Source organism: Stegodyphus dumicola, chromosome 3, assembly GCF_044657685.1.
Source record: "Stegodyphus dumicola isolate Sdum_Otavi_A_Nest chromosome 3, ASM4465768v1".
Taxonomy (NCBI): Eukaryota; Metazoa; Arthropoda; class Arachnida; order Araneae; family Eresidae; genus Stegodyphus; species Stegodyphus dumicola.
The window spans coordinates 113146649-113164523 of record NC_140770.1 but is presented as its reverse complement, the minus strand read 5'-3'; the positions used below and the strand labels follow the sequence as shown (position 1 = coordinate 113164523).

At 32.4% G+C, this 17875-nt stretch overlaps 1 protein-coding gene across 1 annotated transcript in view; it reads right to left on the bottom strand.

Moving 5' to 3' along the window:
• LOC118182553 (uncharacterized) overlaps positions 1-17415 on the bottom strand; it is a 73937-nt gene extending 56522 nt beyond the window's left edge. The window contains exon 1 of the mRNA XM_035351918.2: positions 16135-17415. Within this exon, the coding sequence (XP_035207809.1) occupies positions 16135-16288 (154 nt within the window). The 5' untranslated portion in view covers positions 16289-17415. The remainder of the gene's footprint in view (positions 1-16134) is intronic.
• Positions 17416-17875: the final 460 nt, after the last annotated feature.

The following is a 17875-nucleotide window of genomic DNA, read 5'->3' as shown; positions in this document are numbered from 1 at the left end:
ATTTATTAAATCTTCGTGTATTTTTTAACAAACTGGTAAAAAGCTTTTTAGTGTCACGAATTTGGTATTTAAACAGCTAATGTTAGTTCAATTATAAATTAAATGGTTTTATTTCCTGCGCAGTGCAGCGCGTGACGAATATTAAAAGAAAGCTAAGCCGGAAAATTGAAAATACAAGAGCTCGTGCATTAAACATTTAATAAATATCTCTTTTTGATTTCGAGAAAGTACTAGAAAATTCTAGCGCGTGATTTTTAAAATCTTATAAAAGGAGGAAAACATCTCAGTTCGTGGTAGTTGCTTAGTTTGTTGTTGTTTAGACAACTGCTCTTGTTGATTGTAGCGAATTCGCGGATTAGCTTTCTTTAGCTGTGTTGAATTAAGTTCTTTTGAACGTTTGAGTAGTTAAAAGATAACTACTGTGATATTTTGTAATACTGCATGAATATTTGAGGAAATTTAAGCATATTTCTTGTGATAATAATAAATTTTTGTTCATTTTTTTATCGGACTTGTGCATTCATTTCAAACGAACCCGTACGCACGGAACATTATTATATGGGAACACAGGCCGTTTCGTTCCACTCATATCTTCTTGGCTTATAAGGTATACCCTCCTTTCCTCCCTCCTTTCAGAGGGATACTTTATAAGCCAAGAAGTCTTCGTGGCGTAACGGTAGCATACTCGACACATATTCGAGACGTGTAGGTTTCGGTGAGGGTATTGCTCATTTTTCATATCTCCTGCTTCAAAAAAGCACCCTAATTACTGAAAAGTGGCTCCCTAACTTAAAAGGTGGTGAACAATAATTCCTCACTCCCAGGTTATTTCGAATGGGACCCCTAATCATCAACCGTTTTTTAAAAGGGAAGTATATAAAGTATATTCTCCCTCCTTTCTGCATGCACACCCGGGGTGTAACAACCGGCGCGTATTCCAGAGGTCCAAATTCGAATCCTTGAGAGGGCATTCCACATTTTTAACATTTCCGGCCTCAAAATAACACGATGACACTATAGGCTGCATGCGTATTTTCGAGAATTTCCCTATAGGAAATTACCTACCATGGCTCTACATTCGCAACTACAGAATTTGACCTACGATATACTGTATTCTTGTAATTCTCGTAATTAAAAATGAAATATTTTAATTTTTTGCCAATTTTAAACTTTGATATAAGCTTTCATTCCCCTAATTGTCAATGCCAGAATATTTAAATTTGGTAGCGCGCGTGAAGGAATGCAAGTTCTAGCTTGTGAAGAAAGAGTTTAAATACCGGGTTCCCAGAAGGAACGTTAGAGAGAGTTAAGCTATTGCCATCACCTCTATTGCGTTAGCTTCTGCTCCCGGAGCTATTGCTGGTTTACATGGCTTAACGGTATTTACCTTGCTGCCACTAATTTCAACGCGGGTTGAAGAAATAGGAATATCTGAGCCCTGTAGCTTAGTTCTATTACGTGTGATTATTTTCGAATTTTTAGTTTAGTTCTGTGATTTCAGTTACCACTCAAGGAAGGTGTAGTTTGTTAGCGTCGAGTTGACGCATTGTAAATTTTAAAGATTTAATAAAGGGTACTTTTAACCCTTCTTCTGTGTAGTTCTTACCAGAACTTACTACGCGTACAATTGCCACTTAGAAGATAAGCAAGTGGACCCTAAGGTAAATTTATATACTAGCAGTAGAAGAATAGTAGAATTAAAATTATGCAGCTTAAATATCCGCATTATCATTAAAATAGAATTTCCATTAAATTTCTTTCTCGTTTTTGCGTCTTTTTTCAACAATACCTGAGAAAACGTATAAACAGCAGTTTAGTGCATAATGAACCTTAAAAACTTTACTTATTCATGCCATTAATATAAATGTTTAGCGAATAATGAATTTTTGGATAAACAAGATCTCTTATACTATTTTTTCAATAAATTTACTTATTTTAAATACTTTAGTACCAATGCTAAAAATGTACATGATTTATTTTTTAAAAACTTCGTAACATCTTACAGGTAGCGAATTTTGGCAACATTTTCTTTATCTGTAATAACAAATAATACCGCGCACCATTCTGCAAGCAATAATACGGTTTTTGCGTATCTCCTTAACACATCTTTTCACTTTAGTGTACCTTCATCATTGTCCTCTATTCATCTTATGTATTCTTGCGGATGTTTAAATACGGAATGCTTGTAATAGTTATATGCATTTATATGCTTTGCAGGTACATTATTAATTTAAAATGTATTAGTGATATTAAAAAAATTCACAAAACTTATCTATAATATCAAAAGTTGACATTCTACTTTCAAATAGCGAAATCATTGGAAAACAGTGAAAGAAGCTCTTCAAACTGCGGATATTCTATTTATAATTTTCTTCCTTAAAATATAACTCTGAGACTAAAGATACGAGAAATAGCATTACTTAACAGCTTATTTTGTCAGATTAATAAGTAATTTGCTTTTATAATTTGAAAGATAGAATGAGGGATCATTTGGCGCACAGATTGGCAGCAAACCATTACTAGGAGATCTGTCAATAAATTGTGTCATGCTGTGTCGTGTAGGAGATTTTATCATTAAAGTTTTTAATATCAATAACATTACGCATAAAAAATTAAGAAAGACACATCCTTTTGTTATGTGGTAGCTAAACTATGTTTCTAAAGATCTGGATGAAGGAAAATTAATTATTAAAAGCATCTTATAAATTTGAAACAAAATATTCTATTGCATTAAAGCATTCATTTAAAAAAACGATTTCTACTATTAGTGCATTTATAAATCAAATAAGAAAATATAAGTTAAATATGAAATTTTCTGTCTTTAAATTAAACGAAAAAAAAATAATAATAATCTGTCTGTCTACACAGTTCTACCATAAAACCAACGAACCTCAGCATGATCTGACTATAAAATCGAATTCTACACATTTTCAAATCTACAACAAACTATCACGGTTCTTATCCCAACAATGTGCTGAACCACAAATGAGTAAATGAGAATGCAGAGTTTACTGTTACATATGGAACTAAAAAAGAAGATGGTATAGTAACTCCCACGATCTTCGTCATTATTAATAAAGGAATTACTCAATGTTTAATTTAGACGAAACATTATTTCTCATGGTTTGCCATTCTTCAGATATTAATATTTCTTTTTTTGTAGCTAAAACACTAAAAAACTCTTATATTCAACGTGATGTTTTGGTGTGCTTAAGTTACATTTCGCAAAAGAGGAGGAAAATTGAGTTAATTAAAATAATAAATGTGTCATAAATGAACCAGAGTGGCATTATTAATATAGATATATTATACTCAATTGATATATTATACTCAATTAGAATAAATTAGTGTCACTTTCGCAAAATGAATCTTGGCAGCGTCAAAAACAAACAAGCGCTAAACAATATATCGAGGAGAGAGGACTCTACCTATGGTTTTGAAGTAGAAGTTTTACTTGCGTTGTATTGGTGCTTCGTTTTTTCATCCATATCACATTCTTTTCTGGAATATACTCCTGAATAGGTAATTGCCTAATAGTTAAGCCTGAAGATATTTAAAAACATACAAATGCGTCTCTTCTAATTTATTTTTTCAACACTTCCATTTAAATGTCTGTAAAGACTGTTAACTTTGAATTGTGTTCTATTTGAGCTAAGCAAACTCTCTAACTTGTTAAATAAAGATATCATAGTTATTCTAAATAATAAAATGTGTTATATAGAGGGCAGTGTACTCAAACAATTTAATAGTGTTAAATGCAGGACATACCATATTAAATCAGTGTTGCTTAGGGAAGAAATGCAAATATAGTTAAACGTTTTTATTTAAATCATGGCAAGAATTACACAATTTCTAAATACCTTTTAATGCTTTGAATTATTTTTTGGATTAGATATTTTTAGTTGTTGGTAGCCTTAGATAAAATAAGATGTATAAATTTTTGTCAAGAAAAAATTTCATTAACTTTATTTGAATAAAGTTTTTAATGAGTTCAATAAATTTGTACCTTATCCTCAGACTTTTCGTTTTAATGGTCTTGTTGCTAAGGCTCCAAGCGAAAAATCTATCGTATAAGCATAAGATTTTTTTCTGTTGTTAAACAATAAATTTCATATGTGGTTATTTACTAGCATAACTGTACAGTTTTTAAATATTATTATTAAATTATTTCTATATGTAAGGTGCAGAATTATTTTCTGCAACGATTAGCAGCTTTATCGTGATACATCTTTGCTTTACCATTTGTTGTACTCGATAGATGATCATAAATATTTGCAATATAGAAAAAAATATGTATTCTAAGGCTTCTTAGCGCATTTATGTACATTTATTTTTCTGTTAGTTTAGACTGACAGAAAGAATTAAGCTTAAGGTTTAGCTCGGTAGATGTTCTGCAGTGGAACTATTGACGAAATATATTGTTATCATATACTTTATGGTAATAATCTTCATATATCCTGTCATATTAAAATTGAAATATAAAATCTTCTCAAAAACCACATAGCAAAGTTTTAGTTAAAAATAATTAAATTCGCTGTATCCTCTATTCATAATGAAAAGTTCCTTTATTCATATTTAAGACCCAGTCTGTTGCTTTAACCAGCGATTCTTAGACATATGCCTCTAGGCTTTATAGAGATGAAGAGATAAAGCACGAGAAGCAGGAGAAGTACTAACTAACTAATCAGAATATTTTGATCAGCAGGAATGCCATCTTCATTACATTGTAATTCCGATGATTTGATTAGCCAGCAATGGCGAAATGTTTACGGGATAATATAATAATCTCACTAGCAGGTAGGCTGATATCAAAATGTTTGAATAGCATTTTTATGATGAGACTGAAGGGCATTACTAATAATCGCAACATTCTAGTTTTAAAAGGCACAATTTTCATTTATTTTTATAGGTTGTAGGGCTCCATATCATTGCATAATTAATAGAAGTACATTTGTTATGGCGGAATAAAATAGCTGACTAATTTATTTTCAATGGTATATTCATAGTTGTTTTTTAGTAGAGGGCAGAGTGGTATAAATATTGAATTTTCGCTTTGAGAAACAAAATTAAAGTGTTCTATATAGTTCGCTTTTGACCTGAAGTCACTTGAACATATTCTGAAAAAATACGTTTGTAAAATTTTCATCGATAAAATATTAGATATACTGTATTTTCCGGAGTATAAGAAGCACCCCCTTTTTTTATACATTTTTGAAGGATAAAATTTCATTACTGATGGTTATAATGAATTTACCGTATTTTAAATATAAAAAGATACAAATACAAAATAAATTTTCTGAAAATACCCAATCTATCTCGGAAAGAACACCTTTTAATCTCCTTCGTAAAAAACCCAGGCACTCATCTCCACAGCTAAATGAAAAGTCACTTGAAGCCTCTTCTAAATCAGCATCTTAATCCTCATTCAACCAAATTGTCTTCTGTACTCTGCCAGTACATTACTAATACCACACTTTTTAAATGATTTAACCACTGTGTCTGTTTTCACAGCATCCCATGAAGCTTCGACCCATTCACAAACGACGTATCAACGCATAAAACGCAGTATCGGCGTATGAGACGCACACCGTTTTTCAGACCTATTTTCAAAGAAAAAAAAAATGCGTCTTATACGCCTGAAAATACGGTATGTTAACTTGCTCCCTACATTTGTGTGCACCAAAAACGTAGAATTACCTTACGCAAGATAATTTTTATATATCACTGAAGTACTGGAATTTTCAGAATAGCATTATGAAATTTATCGGAATTGAATTATTGAATGCTTCATAGAACCCCACTATTTTGTCCTCACCTTTTACACTGCAAGTCTGAGTATGATAGATCATTAATAAGATAGCTTTTAGCTGAGTTAGGCTTAGAATTTACCTCGGTAGATTTTCTGCCGTGAAACTGTTGATGAAATATATTTCGTGCAACCTGATGACCAAACGCACTGCCGTCAATTTGCTCAATTTCTAACGCAATATGATAGGATAATTTATATTTGCTGAAGCACTCATGCATTATACTAAGGTTTAAGACCCCCATTTCGCGGCAGAACAAGTTTTGTATGATAACCATTGTTGAATTCAATATATATATATATATATATATATATATATGTACCGATATGTTGAATATCTTCTAGGACAGGGCATGAATAACGTTACTGAAAATATATAAAGTCATTTTAAGTTTCAAAATGAAATGGAATTAAAATTCGTATGACCATGTGGTTGAAGAGACATGTAGTAACTAAAGAACTACATGATGAAGTCCACCAAGTTCCTCACTTGTAGCAAGGCTCTGCACCCTACCAGGACCACCCCTGAAACCACCTGAAGATCAGGGCATCCTGCAGCGATCATCCCATAATCCTTTTGCTGGTTTATACAGTCCTCCTTCCCCCCGATAACCCCCTAAATCCACCGAATATAAAATCCTTTAGAAATCCAACCGACATCCGGAATTATTTATTCAGAGAGTTATCCCGGATTTAGGAACTGCTCCGGAATTTCAAGCTGAGAGAAAAATCACTTTTCGGAAAACTGGGGATAGGTACTTTTTTCTGCTCTCTCCTTCACTCTGGATATATGTATCTGTGTATATATAGACGGATATGTATACTCAACAGTATGCATTTGGAAGTCAGATTTGCCCCAAAATGGAAAAATATCGAATGTAGTGTGGGTCAGAGAGGAAAGATTTCTTTTTTTTTCTTTCTATTTGCACGTTCTGGAAAAGTTTTCTGTTATGTAGCTATCTGGAGCTTAAGCCACAAACAAACGATATAGAAAATAGTATAGTTTATTATTTTTCGGCTTATGATATTGAAAGCGTCAGATGTATAAAGTATCTTGGAAAGAAAAATTTCTAAAACTACGACGACCTAGTTATATATACTGTTATTCGATAAAATGCTCTTCAATATATATTTTAAGAAATTTCATTGCTTTATTTGTATACTCTTATTCTTCAAACAGACTTTTCATTAGGAGTACGAACACTTGATTTTTCATGGAATATATTCAATATAGGTTTCTTTCTATATAATCTTCCACCCTTTAATGTATAGCTGAAGTAAAGACAGGAAACTTGCAATTCCAAAAATATTCAGAATCTAAATTTTAAGAATAGTAAATTACTATTATTGCATTATTTATTTTGGTGTACTTACTTTAAAATTTAAAGTAGGTATAAAAAATTAATAAATGACTAATATAATTTATATATAACTGCAGGAAATCCGAAAATAAATTCATTGAAATACATTACGGGAAGATAAAAAATAAATATATAGAAAACTTGCAAGTATTATTTAAGTAAAATTCGATAGAAACTGAGTATTTGAAGTTGAGTATATCTATGATTGATTGATAATGTGATTAGTAATTTTCTTGTGACATTAATCCAGAATGTGTTTATTTTCTACGGTAATAAATTCCTCTGTCTCTATAGCGAAAACATTTATTACTTATTTTTATAGTTACCTATTCAGATAAAATCTGGTTTTAGTTAACAGAAATTTAATGCTGTCCTTCAGTGATCCAGTATAGTAATTCAAATTCACTATACTTACCATTTCCGCAGAAACCCATACGCCATACGATGCTGACCGAAACATATGCGATATGATACTTTATAATTCACTGAATCAAGTGCTTCAAAGAAAATATTTTTGTAAGTGAGTTAAAAGATTGTTTAATTACTGTTTGCGAACTGCCGTCTTGTTCTTTCTGAGTACACAACTATACTGTCGCTGTTGTTGTTTTTGCTAATGCTCACTTGTCTGACTTACAGTCAGACCAAGCCCACGAAATTCCTCGTGTCAAGGAGTGCAAGTTACGCCTGTCGTTGACTACAACCTTGAGCACCTTACAGGTGACAATGCGATTTAGCTCAGCTCCTTCCCAAATTTTGATAGAGAGCACCTCGGGGGGGGTCCGAGGATCTCCCGCCAGTCTTCCCTACCATCAACCTCTCGAGAGGACTTTCGGTTCGCCACATATTTAGAATGCCCCCAAAATATGAGAGGTATGTCCTTGATATTAATTAGCCACTTAGTAAGAAGTAAATCTTTATGAAATAAGCTGTTCGCTTGTTTGGTTACTGTGCTACATAGAACAGTTATCCAAGGAATCATTAACAGTACCTTCTTCATACTTGCAACCCACATGTATTTTACCTTCGGTGGTAATTTAAACTCTATGATAAAATTAAGCGCGAAATTCATTAAGCCTAATTTCTCCTGTTGTAGCGAATTTAAAAATCGACCTCTTTTTTAAAATATTAATCATATTTTTAGAACCGCATAATCTTGCACATTTAATTTTCATAGCCACTTATAAGAATGCTGAGAAGATAAGTTATAAGAATGCTGAGATAAAACTAAACTCTCGTAATTTAGTTTCATTTCTTTTCAATTCGTTTGTATCAATACCAATTACCTTACACTTTATAAAATAAGCCATATTTCGTTTCTAAATTGGTATGGGAGTATCAGTCTATCTATCTATATTTTGAGCTCCGACTTGCTTACTGAAGAAATTGAGGATAGAAAATTTTAAGCCCCCCGCCTAAATTTTCAAACTTATTGACCGGTCGTCCGCTTTATATAGCAAAAAACTGCAAAATATTTTTAATGCATTTATGTATCCCTGATCTCGGTGCTGGATAGTTTTATTTATTCACAGTGGTTTATTTTTGTTTTAAAAAATCAGTGACTAAGCAACGAGCTTAAATTTGCGTTAATCTGAAAGTAAAGAAAAATATCATTCAGCCTCCACCAACCGAACGTAAAATTCCATACAGAATGATGGTTCTTTAATTCCTTACACGCGAAAAATTCTGAAAGCTCCAGATGGTTTCGATTTCTGGTTGTGTGCAAAGTTAGAAATAAAGGAGTTAAGATACCAAGTGAAAGGGTCACTTTGAAATTATTCTCAAGACGATATCCCTTATTCACATTTATCACTTATTTCGAGGAACTGAAGGGTTTCAGGGCCAAACCCCTGACACTTGGAAAGTGAACTAAATTAAGTCATCTACTTTTTAGAATATTCTAATCTTGCACCAGTCATTTTTATATATTTTTATCTATCTCCATTCATATTCAATACTTAATACTTTGCGTATTTAAAAGGAAACATGATTGTATAAGCAAAATATTTTATACATTTTTATAATGGAATAAATAAGTAGTGAGTTGTATTTACTTTTGCAATAAATTTTTAATTGCAAATACAATTAAACTTCATTAAAATTGTTGCCTATTACACACTTACTTGATATGTGTTTTCTTTTTTCATCTACAGTTTGGGTCCAAAAATAAATAATAAATGAAGGAATAAACGTATAACAACCAATGATCCAAGGTATTTTGTCTTAACTCTAAATTTTTACTTTGTCCTCGATTTTTTCAAAATAATTTAAGTCTTGTGATTTCCTAATTGACTGTCCATTAATTGTACTCTATATTGTTAAATTTGGCATGTATTATACACTTATTTAATAAATAAATCATACCTTCTTTAATAAAAAAATCATCTGTAATTTGAGATTACGACAATTTGAATTTCATCTAAATTTAAGTTCAAAACAGTCTTCCATTATTCACATTTTACTCCTATTACATACTACTTACTTGTGTACTTATTCACATACTACTTAGTTGGTAAAAACGTGTTCATTTTCTAGAACATTATGGAATAAAATGTGCTCTAACCCGAAATGAAATTATAGAAAATTGTTGTTATTGTTGACTAATGCTCACTTGTCTGAGCTATAGTCAGCCCAAGCCCACCAAATTCCTCTTGGCAAAGAGCGAAAGATACGCCTGTCGTCGGCCTTGAGCCAACAGCCTTGAGCACCTTACAGGAGACAGTGCGATTTAACTCAGTTCCGCCCCCCAATTTTGATGTCCGTGGTCTGTCAGTGGGTCTCCCGCCCTCTCTTCCCCTACCACCAGCCTCTCGAAGTGGTGGTATAAGAGAGGACTGTATACCTCTAGAGAGGAATTTTGGCTCGCCGCATATTTGAGTGCCTCCTGACGCAAGGACACTATACATTTACAAACATCTATGTCTTCTCCGGGAATCAAGCCCGGGCCCTTCGGCACGGCAGTCAGCGACGTTAACCACTATACCAGTTGGGCGGCAATTATAGAAAATAAATATTCGAAGCCAAGAATGCTTCAAGATTGTTTTACAAAAATAATACACTACCTTATTTATGATCAAATATCAATTTAGGAACGCATTCAAATGGACATATTTGTACTAATGAAGAAAGATATGAAGCATATGAAATATAATATCATGTGAAAAGGAAGCGATGAGATAATCATTCTCTTTTTGAAATCCTGAACTTTTAATGTCCCATAACTTTTATAGACAGTTTAGTGAATTGCATCATTAACACTAATAGTCTCCGTAACAGGAAATTTTTGCTTAGTTGTTAAATGAGCTTAGCCATGATTGCCTGTTAAATGGTCCGACACTAATTAGTTCTAAGAGAAGACTTGTAGGGGAATTCAATTCCCTTTTTCTAAAAACAATTGGTATCTTGTATACCAAACTTTCTTTTTTGGTACAAGTATGTTCCTAATAAATTGCAAAAATACACATCCATTTAAAGCATGTGCATCCCTTTTGTTCTCTCAAAAATGGTCGAACTCCAACTACCTTACTGAGACCACTACCTCTAAAAGTGATGAGCTATTTCCGAGAATATAAATAAATACGAGTACAAAGCATCAAGTTTTTAAAATTACCTCCACAAAGGACCAAAATTATCAGAAATTGTGGCTGGTCGTGTTAGAGAGATTTCACCGAATATTAAATCCCTTTCTTTTTGTTGAGAATTTTAATAAATGACCCATATAAGGTATTTATGTTAAGTAACCATTTGGATCCATGATTTGGATTGTTAGTATAATGTCTTTCCGTTAATCCGCACCAGGATAAAAATTAATTTAAATTTTCTAGCTATAGAGCTTTCAGAAGCAACGCTTACAGTATTACTTACTATTGCTTAGCTCTACCATTTATTATTCCGGCATTAGCCATTGGACCTAGCTACATTTATGTACCAATTAGCATTCAGGCGCCGCTCAGATGGTATAGTGATAGGGGAAGCCTACTGCGATACCAAAGGGCCCGAGTTCAAACCCCAGAGAAGATATGGATGTTTGTAAATGTATACTGCCTGTGTGGCATGCGGAAATTCTAAATATGCGGCTAGCCAAAATTTCTCTGGAAAGGCTGCTGGTGCTCTCCTTCACAATTGGGCTCTGAAATGAGCGGAGTCGTATTAGCACCTGTATGATGACCAAAGGCTCTTGCCAACGACAGGCACAATCTTGCTCTCCTTTGCCATGATGAATTTCGTGGGCTTGTTCTAATGTCACAGGCAAGTGTGATAAGTCACAACAACAACAACAACATTAGAATTCAGAATGAATACCTAGAAAATAAAATCCTCAATAATATGGACTCACCAGCGGCCGAGTGGTAAAGTTCGGTCCGAGGTTCGAATCTCGCGAACGGGCTGGCTGCATGGGAGTTTTCGTAGATTTCCCCATGTGTAACGTGTATACGAGTCAGTTTTCTTTAGAAAGTCCTCCACGAAGGCATCCCTCCCCTTAGGCAGATAGCCCTAGTGTGCTTTGCCGTAATCTCAATAAACCAAACCAAACCTCAATAATATGAACTTATATTGCGACATTTCAACGAATAGAGCTAAGGGAACCCTTGACACAGTATAAGCAAGATTTGGTTTTATTTCACTTTATGTATTAAATTAGATAAACCTATATGTGCATTTATAACTTTTATTATAAAATTCATAGTTTTCCTTTCTACAGACATAAAATCTGAATGTTATGAAATTCTTCACTCTCTTTCGATCTGCATGTGTCAATTTGTTTTTATTCAAAAGGCAATCCTCGGTAGAAGAAAACGGCATGTGTAATGTCTGATTTCCCTTTATAACTCTTTTAAAAGGCTGGATCATTTGCTGAAAACCGATTCCATAATTTCCGTTACTTTGCTATTATATAATATTTATGCAACAGAAAATTTTACGGTCTTAGTTTTCTAGAAACGTATTCGTTTCTTTTGATTCTCAAAACGTAAATATAGATATTTGGATCAACAGAATATAAATTTGGCATTCACGTACTTGCAAATGTTTGAACTTCGTTGCTTAGTGAAATGCTTTTATACGTCATTTTAATATTTCTCGATAGTGCTTGCGATCCAAAACTCTGCCAATAACAGCAGATCATCAGTAAACGCTTTCTGGTATTCAAATGTAACAACACTATAACGAATTGTTGTTAATCTAGCTGTTTTTGTGAGGCGAGAGAAGAGTTAAAGGGGACCATAGTATAATGAATAAGTTATCAACCTTCCAATACTAACAGAAATCCTTCTTATTACATAGTATTCTAAAAGAACTGTTATGACATTTTATAATAATATTCACAAATATTTTAATATTAATGAATTCGGTACATGTATAAATGCAATGTGCATGCACACCTAAAGGTGCATAAAATAAAGGGCGGGATTGCGGTGTTTCTTATAAATTACTTTCATGGCGAATACAAATCGTCTTAAAATGTTTAAAGAGTACCAATAAAATCGAAAGGGTCTTTTCTTAGTGTGAAATGACTGAGATATCTGGTAAAAATTAGAATTCATTTTTTCAAAACTCTATCTGAAAATGGGTGAAAGTTACTATATTTTACATTTCAAAAGCTTACAGCCTAATCTTTCCTTTGCAGTAGCAATTATTTTATAATAAGCTTCTAGCGTATTTATTGTCCACAAGGCTTGGCAAATTGCCACTCATGAGTACCATAAGATCTTTAGTTTATTTCTAAACTTAGAAATGCACGTTTTTGAAGAGCAAAATGTACACTTTTCAATAATTTACATATTTATTTTATTGTTAATAATATATAGAATTTTACATTTATTATCACAGTTATATCAGTATTCAGCCTGTAAAAACAGCCTGTATTTTCACCAGCTCCAATCAGAATGCAAATTAGTTAATGTGATTAAGGGCATAGTATTAGAGTTCAGATAGAGAGCTTTTAGCAACTATCATTGGAAGGTTACTCTGAGACAAACTTCTGATACTAATTTGAACTGCTCAATTGACTTTAGCTTTGCTAGTCATTATTGCTTTGTAGAATACTGATACCTAACCAAATACTTATTTATTATTTTTTTATACTTATTTATTATATTATATAACCAAATACTTATTTATTATATTTTTGCGTATTACTTTACATTTGTTATTTTAATGTGATTTGAACTTTTGTTCTGAATTTTACGCAAGCTACAAGTTTTCTTTTATTGTTATATACAACCGTCAAGCTGATGAGTTAATTGGAAAATTTATTTTAATCCTTCATTTGAGTTTGTGGTTATTCGACTGAAAAGTTACAATGGAAAGATAAGTCACTTGGATGTATTTACAATTCTAGAAGTTGACATTTACAGCACAGTGGAACCGTGTAAATATATCTATATTGATTTAATTTACAGTATATCTAACTGACTTGATTTTACAAATATTCGCATCTGTATTATAATTAAAAAACTGTTTCGAATTTCATATATTATTTAATGTCAGGATGAAATAACAGATTTCCTCTCGCTGATTACATTCGTTTGGTATTTTGACGTAGAACAACAATAATGTTAAAGAAATAACTAATTCATATCAAGAGAACATGATTCAGATCACTTCTGGAGTCATCTACCGAAATTCCTACCTTAAAGAATGGAATATAATTTGCCACAATTTTTGCAAGATAAATCCAAAACAAAGAGCAAAAACATTCGCAACGTGTCTCTGAAAGGAGTTTGGCTTTTGCCTAATTTTATTATATAAATCTTAGTGTTTTTAATTCATTTAGTATTTCTTTTTGCAATTCTTCACAGGGAACTGAGAGCTACAAAACTTTGTCAATTCTGTCGCAGCTAAAACAAAATTTATGACTTTAAATTAAATATCTGATTAATTTAAAGTCATAAATTTTGCTTTAAATTAAATATCTGATTATTTGGAAATTAGCTTGGTGTCATAGGCAAAATGTGAATACTTCTGTATCAAAACAAACATTAAGAAATTATTTTATTAAAGTGAAATTTCAATTTGAAACATACCTCGAGGATTCTTGTGATGGAAGTGAGTTAAATTGGCCTGATGTTAAAGGACTTAATGCATTAAATGAATTAAAATGATTAAAATCAGTTACAACCAGTAGGACATACTTAGCTTTCTTGGTTACAATCCATCTTAAACAGACATATAAGATGATAGAAATTCTTGAAACTATATTCTAATACATGTTTTTATGCAAACTGTAACGGTGAATTATTTTGAACCAAGCACTAATCAAACTAAGCACCTCTGATGTTGAGAAATGAAATGTATATGAAATGAAAATGTTGAGAAAATAAGAATTTTTGGAAGAAGAAACCACACAGAAAATTTATTCCCTCGCCGAGACTCGAACTTCCAATTGTTAGATGCACACCAATAGTTTTCGTCATTAGTGGTCAGCGGGAGGATGCGATAATTCCTTACATTCTTCCCTATTTAAAAAAAGACTAAAGAAAGGCATGAGATCCTTTCGATAAAATCCAAGTATTGACTAACTATCGTCTACCAAATTTCTATTCCGGGTACCACTTTTGAGGATATTAACAGACTTGGTGAGATAAATCTGAAAAACCAGCCAATATACACGTCAAAATTCAAACCACAGATCTTAATGTTGTTATTTGGCCATACTCACCACTTACACCAGATAGCATGAACGGGAAAATGAGATAATTCCTCATAAGGTTTCATTGAAATATTAGCGAAATAAATATATTAATGAACTGAGTCGCCATGGAAAAAATACTGTTTGGCTTTAATCTGCCTTAACTGTTTCTATAAATGTTGTACGTTACCTGTCCATTTTGTAAACTAAATTTTTCACACAGCCTCCAAAAACGTCTCATTTATAATAGAGGAGATTACTTCTTAACAGTTCAAATATACTATCAGTAAGTAATATATATATTATTTTTATTTACTAACTTTTGTTTACTGACATTTTATTTACGGAAGAGGTTGTTCACTCATTGTCTATTGCCACAACGTTTCACTGTGAAATGCAGTCTAATCAAAGTTGCTTAATTTTGCCTTTTTTACTTACGATTTGTCAGTCTCGTGTAATAATTTGTGGTGCACGAGGATTTCTTTTTCTTTAAATAAAAATAATATCAATGTTGCTTCATATTAATATAAAAGGACCGTATTTTTGTCAATCGAAAGAAACGGAAAAAGATTTAACTGGAACTATACTTATATATATATATATATATGCGCCATTAATAATCCAGGTACAATAAATTGCCGAAAACTTTTTTTATAGTTGTTGGCATCAATTGGCCTCTTATCAGTCGTATTAAGTCTAGATTAACATCTTCTTACCTGGAACAAATAATTTTACATTTAACAGATTACAGCAAATTTCCGTATTTTCACAAAATGTTTAACATTCCGTTATAGTAATGTAACAAATTCCTAAGAAAATATGCAGCAAAGTTTCCATAATCATTAGCAACATCGACAAACAATGTAATTAGAACAGCGCTTATTAGAGCTTTAATGAATATAATCAGAAGCTACATGAAATATAAAAAGTAAAATATTGTTGCTCTCTGTAATTTCTTAACATTTTAAAATCTTTATTCGTATTCAAGTACAATACGAATTGTAATCTTGATTCTTAGTGAGAAATATAACCCATTAAGAAGGAAATAAGAAACTTAATAACAATATTTTGTATAAAATACATCGCATAATAATAATTTTCATTGAGCAACTATAATCATGATACATGCAGAAAGTTAAACAATGAAACTTATTGTTCTTATGAAACTTACAATGATACGAGATTAGTACGGTGCATCTCATTTCCTACTACATCGCTATTCATAAATATAGCCTTCGAGTTCATATTAACGTATAAAAATCAAATGGAATAGTTTTCCATGGATTTTATGATTTAATTCAAAACATATAAAACATAATGTAAAGGAAATGTGTACTTACTATTCGTGTACCGGACGGTGAGACAATGAGACGGAGAAGGAGGACATGGGGGTGCAGGAGCCGCCTCAGTAGGACTGGATGGTTCACGATACGCCCAGCGTGTTACGTGGTCTACGGGATACTTGACTTTCTTTACAAGAAACGATCTTGGCATGTTTGTTTTCGCCTGAATTCTTTTGCTTGCAACTGATTGTCCTTTTACTGACCACGAAAATGTGCTAAAATCTACTGCCACTTAAGAATTTCACTGTTAATATGCTGCATATTTCAAAACAACATTTGATGAAAATTAAGTTCACTCATCTTTATAGTTCTTCCATAAAGTTTATGTATATTTAATTAACATATTTGCTCCAAATTACACCTGTAGAAAGTTCATGCGATGGATTCTCCTTTTATTTTATTTTAATACGAAACTGAATGTTGTTAAACGCTATGTTTACCAAAAAAGAATATTTCTATATGATACTGTTTATTCTAGATGAATATGTAATTTTTTATGTCTTCTTTTTTTCGGTAGGTACTTTTCTACCAAAATATACATGGTAGGTTGTTGTAAAACTTAAGCAGCACATTTAAATTTACCATACAAACGTAAATTCTAAAATATTTAACAGTATGTATCACTAGCTAAGCTGTCATTTTATAGAAAATAAAAGAATATTTTATTGCATGACAAGTGGTATCGAATTCTCCTATGAAACAACATGTAGAATGAAATACATTGAAAAACTAGGACAGTTAGTTTCTGCAGCCAATACCTCTGTAAGAAGCAATGAATAATTGAAATCACAGTTGAATACTTTTTCAGGAAAGGAAACCAAATAACTACCTTGAGAAATATTCTAAATATTCAGAAAATTATTTAATTTCAGGTGACGTATTTTAAAAGAGTCTGAGTTTCTGAAGAAAGTCTGTCATCAAGTCAACAGTTAATACAAAAAAGTTCGAGTAAAGTCCTCATGTATTTGCGGTTTCGTATTATTCATTCATCAAAAATAATCTTTACATGATGAAGTAATTCACTTCGCAAGTAATCATCTCCCTTTTCTCATGATATCATGAATGAAAAAATAGGCTATTTCGAATGACAACACGTCCACGTCTAACTGGGATATCTATTGTGTGATTCTGAGTCTCAAAGATGACCATTAAAACAAGCATTAACAATCCCCAGGTCCTTGTACCTGTGGGAAGACAGAGTGCAACAGCATGGACGGGAGCCTAGAGCTTCACTGCTGAGCTCGGCAGCGTGGCAGAAAAGCTACATTCTGTCAACCTAGTTTCTACCACGCGGCCTTACACTAGGCTGCCCTCTGTCGGTAAGATGAGGAATGAGGGGAGAGGGGGAATTTTTTGTTATTGTTTCCTTTATGGAAGAGCCGGAGACTTTTGATTGGTTGGACGCCAGGAGGGCATTCCTGCTGTGTGGGAGGTGCCAAGGAAAACAACTGGTTGCGGAGCTGGACACAAAGTCTTGCGTCCCTCAAGTGACATATGATGCACGCAGCAAGTTCCGATCACGAACATCTTCCGGGTGCTCAAACATCTCATAAATTAACAGAAAAGTGTACAATTGCATATAATTTATTTGATTCAGAGTCGGAAAGATTGTTTCAAAATTTACATAAGTTTAAAGAGGAAAGAAAATATTTTAATTTCTGCACCTTAAGGTATAGATTTAAAGTATTAAGTAAACATTATTTTAAAGTGTTATAAATAATTTTAACTATTTAAAGTG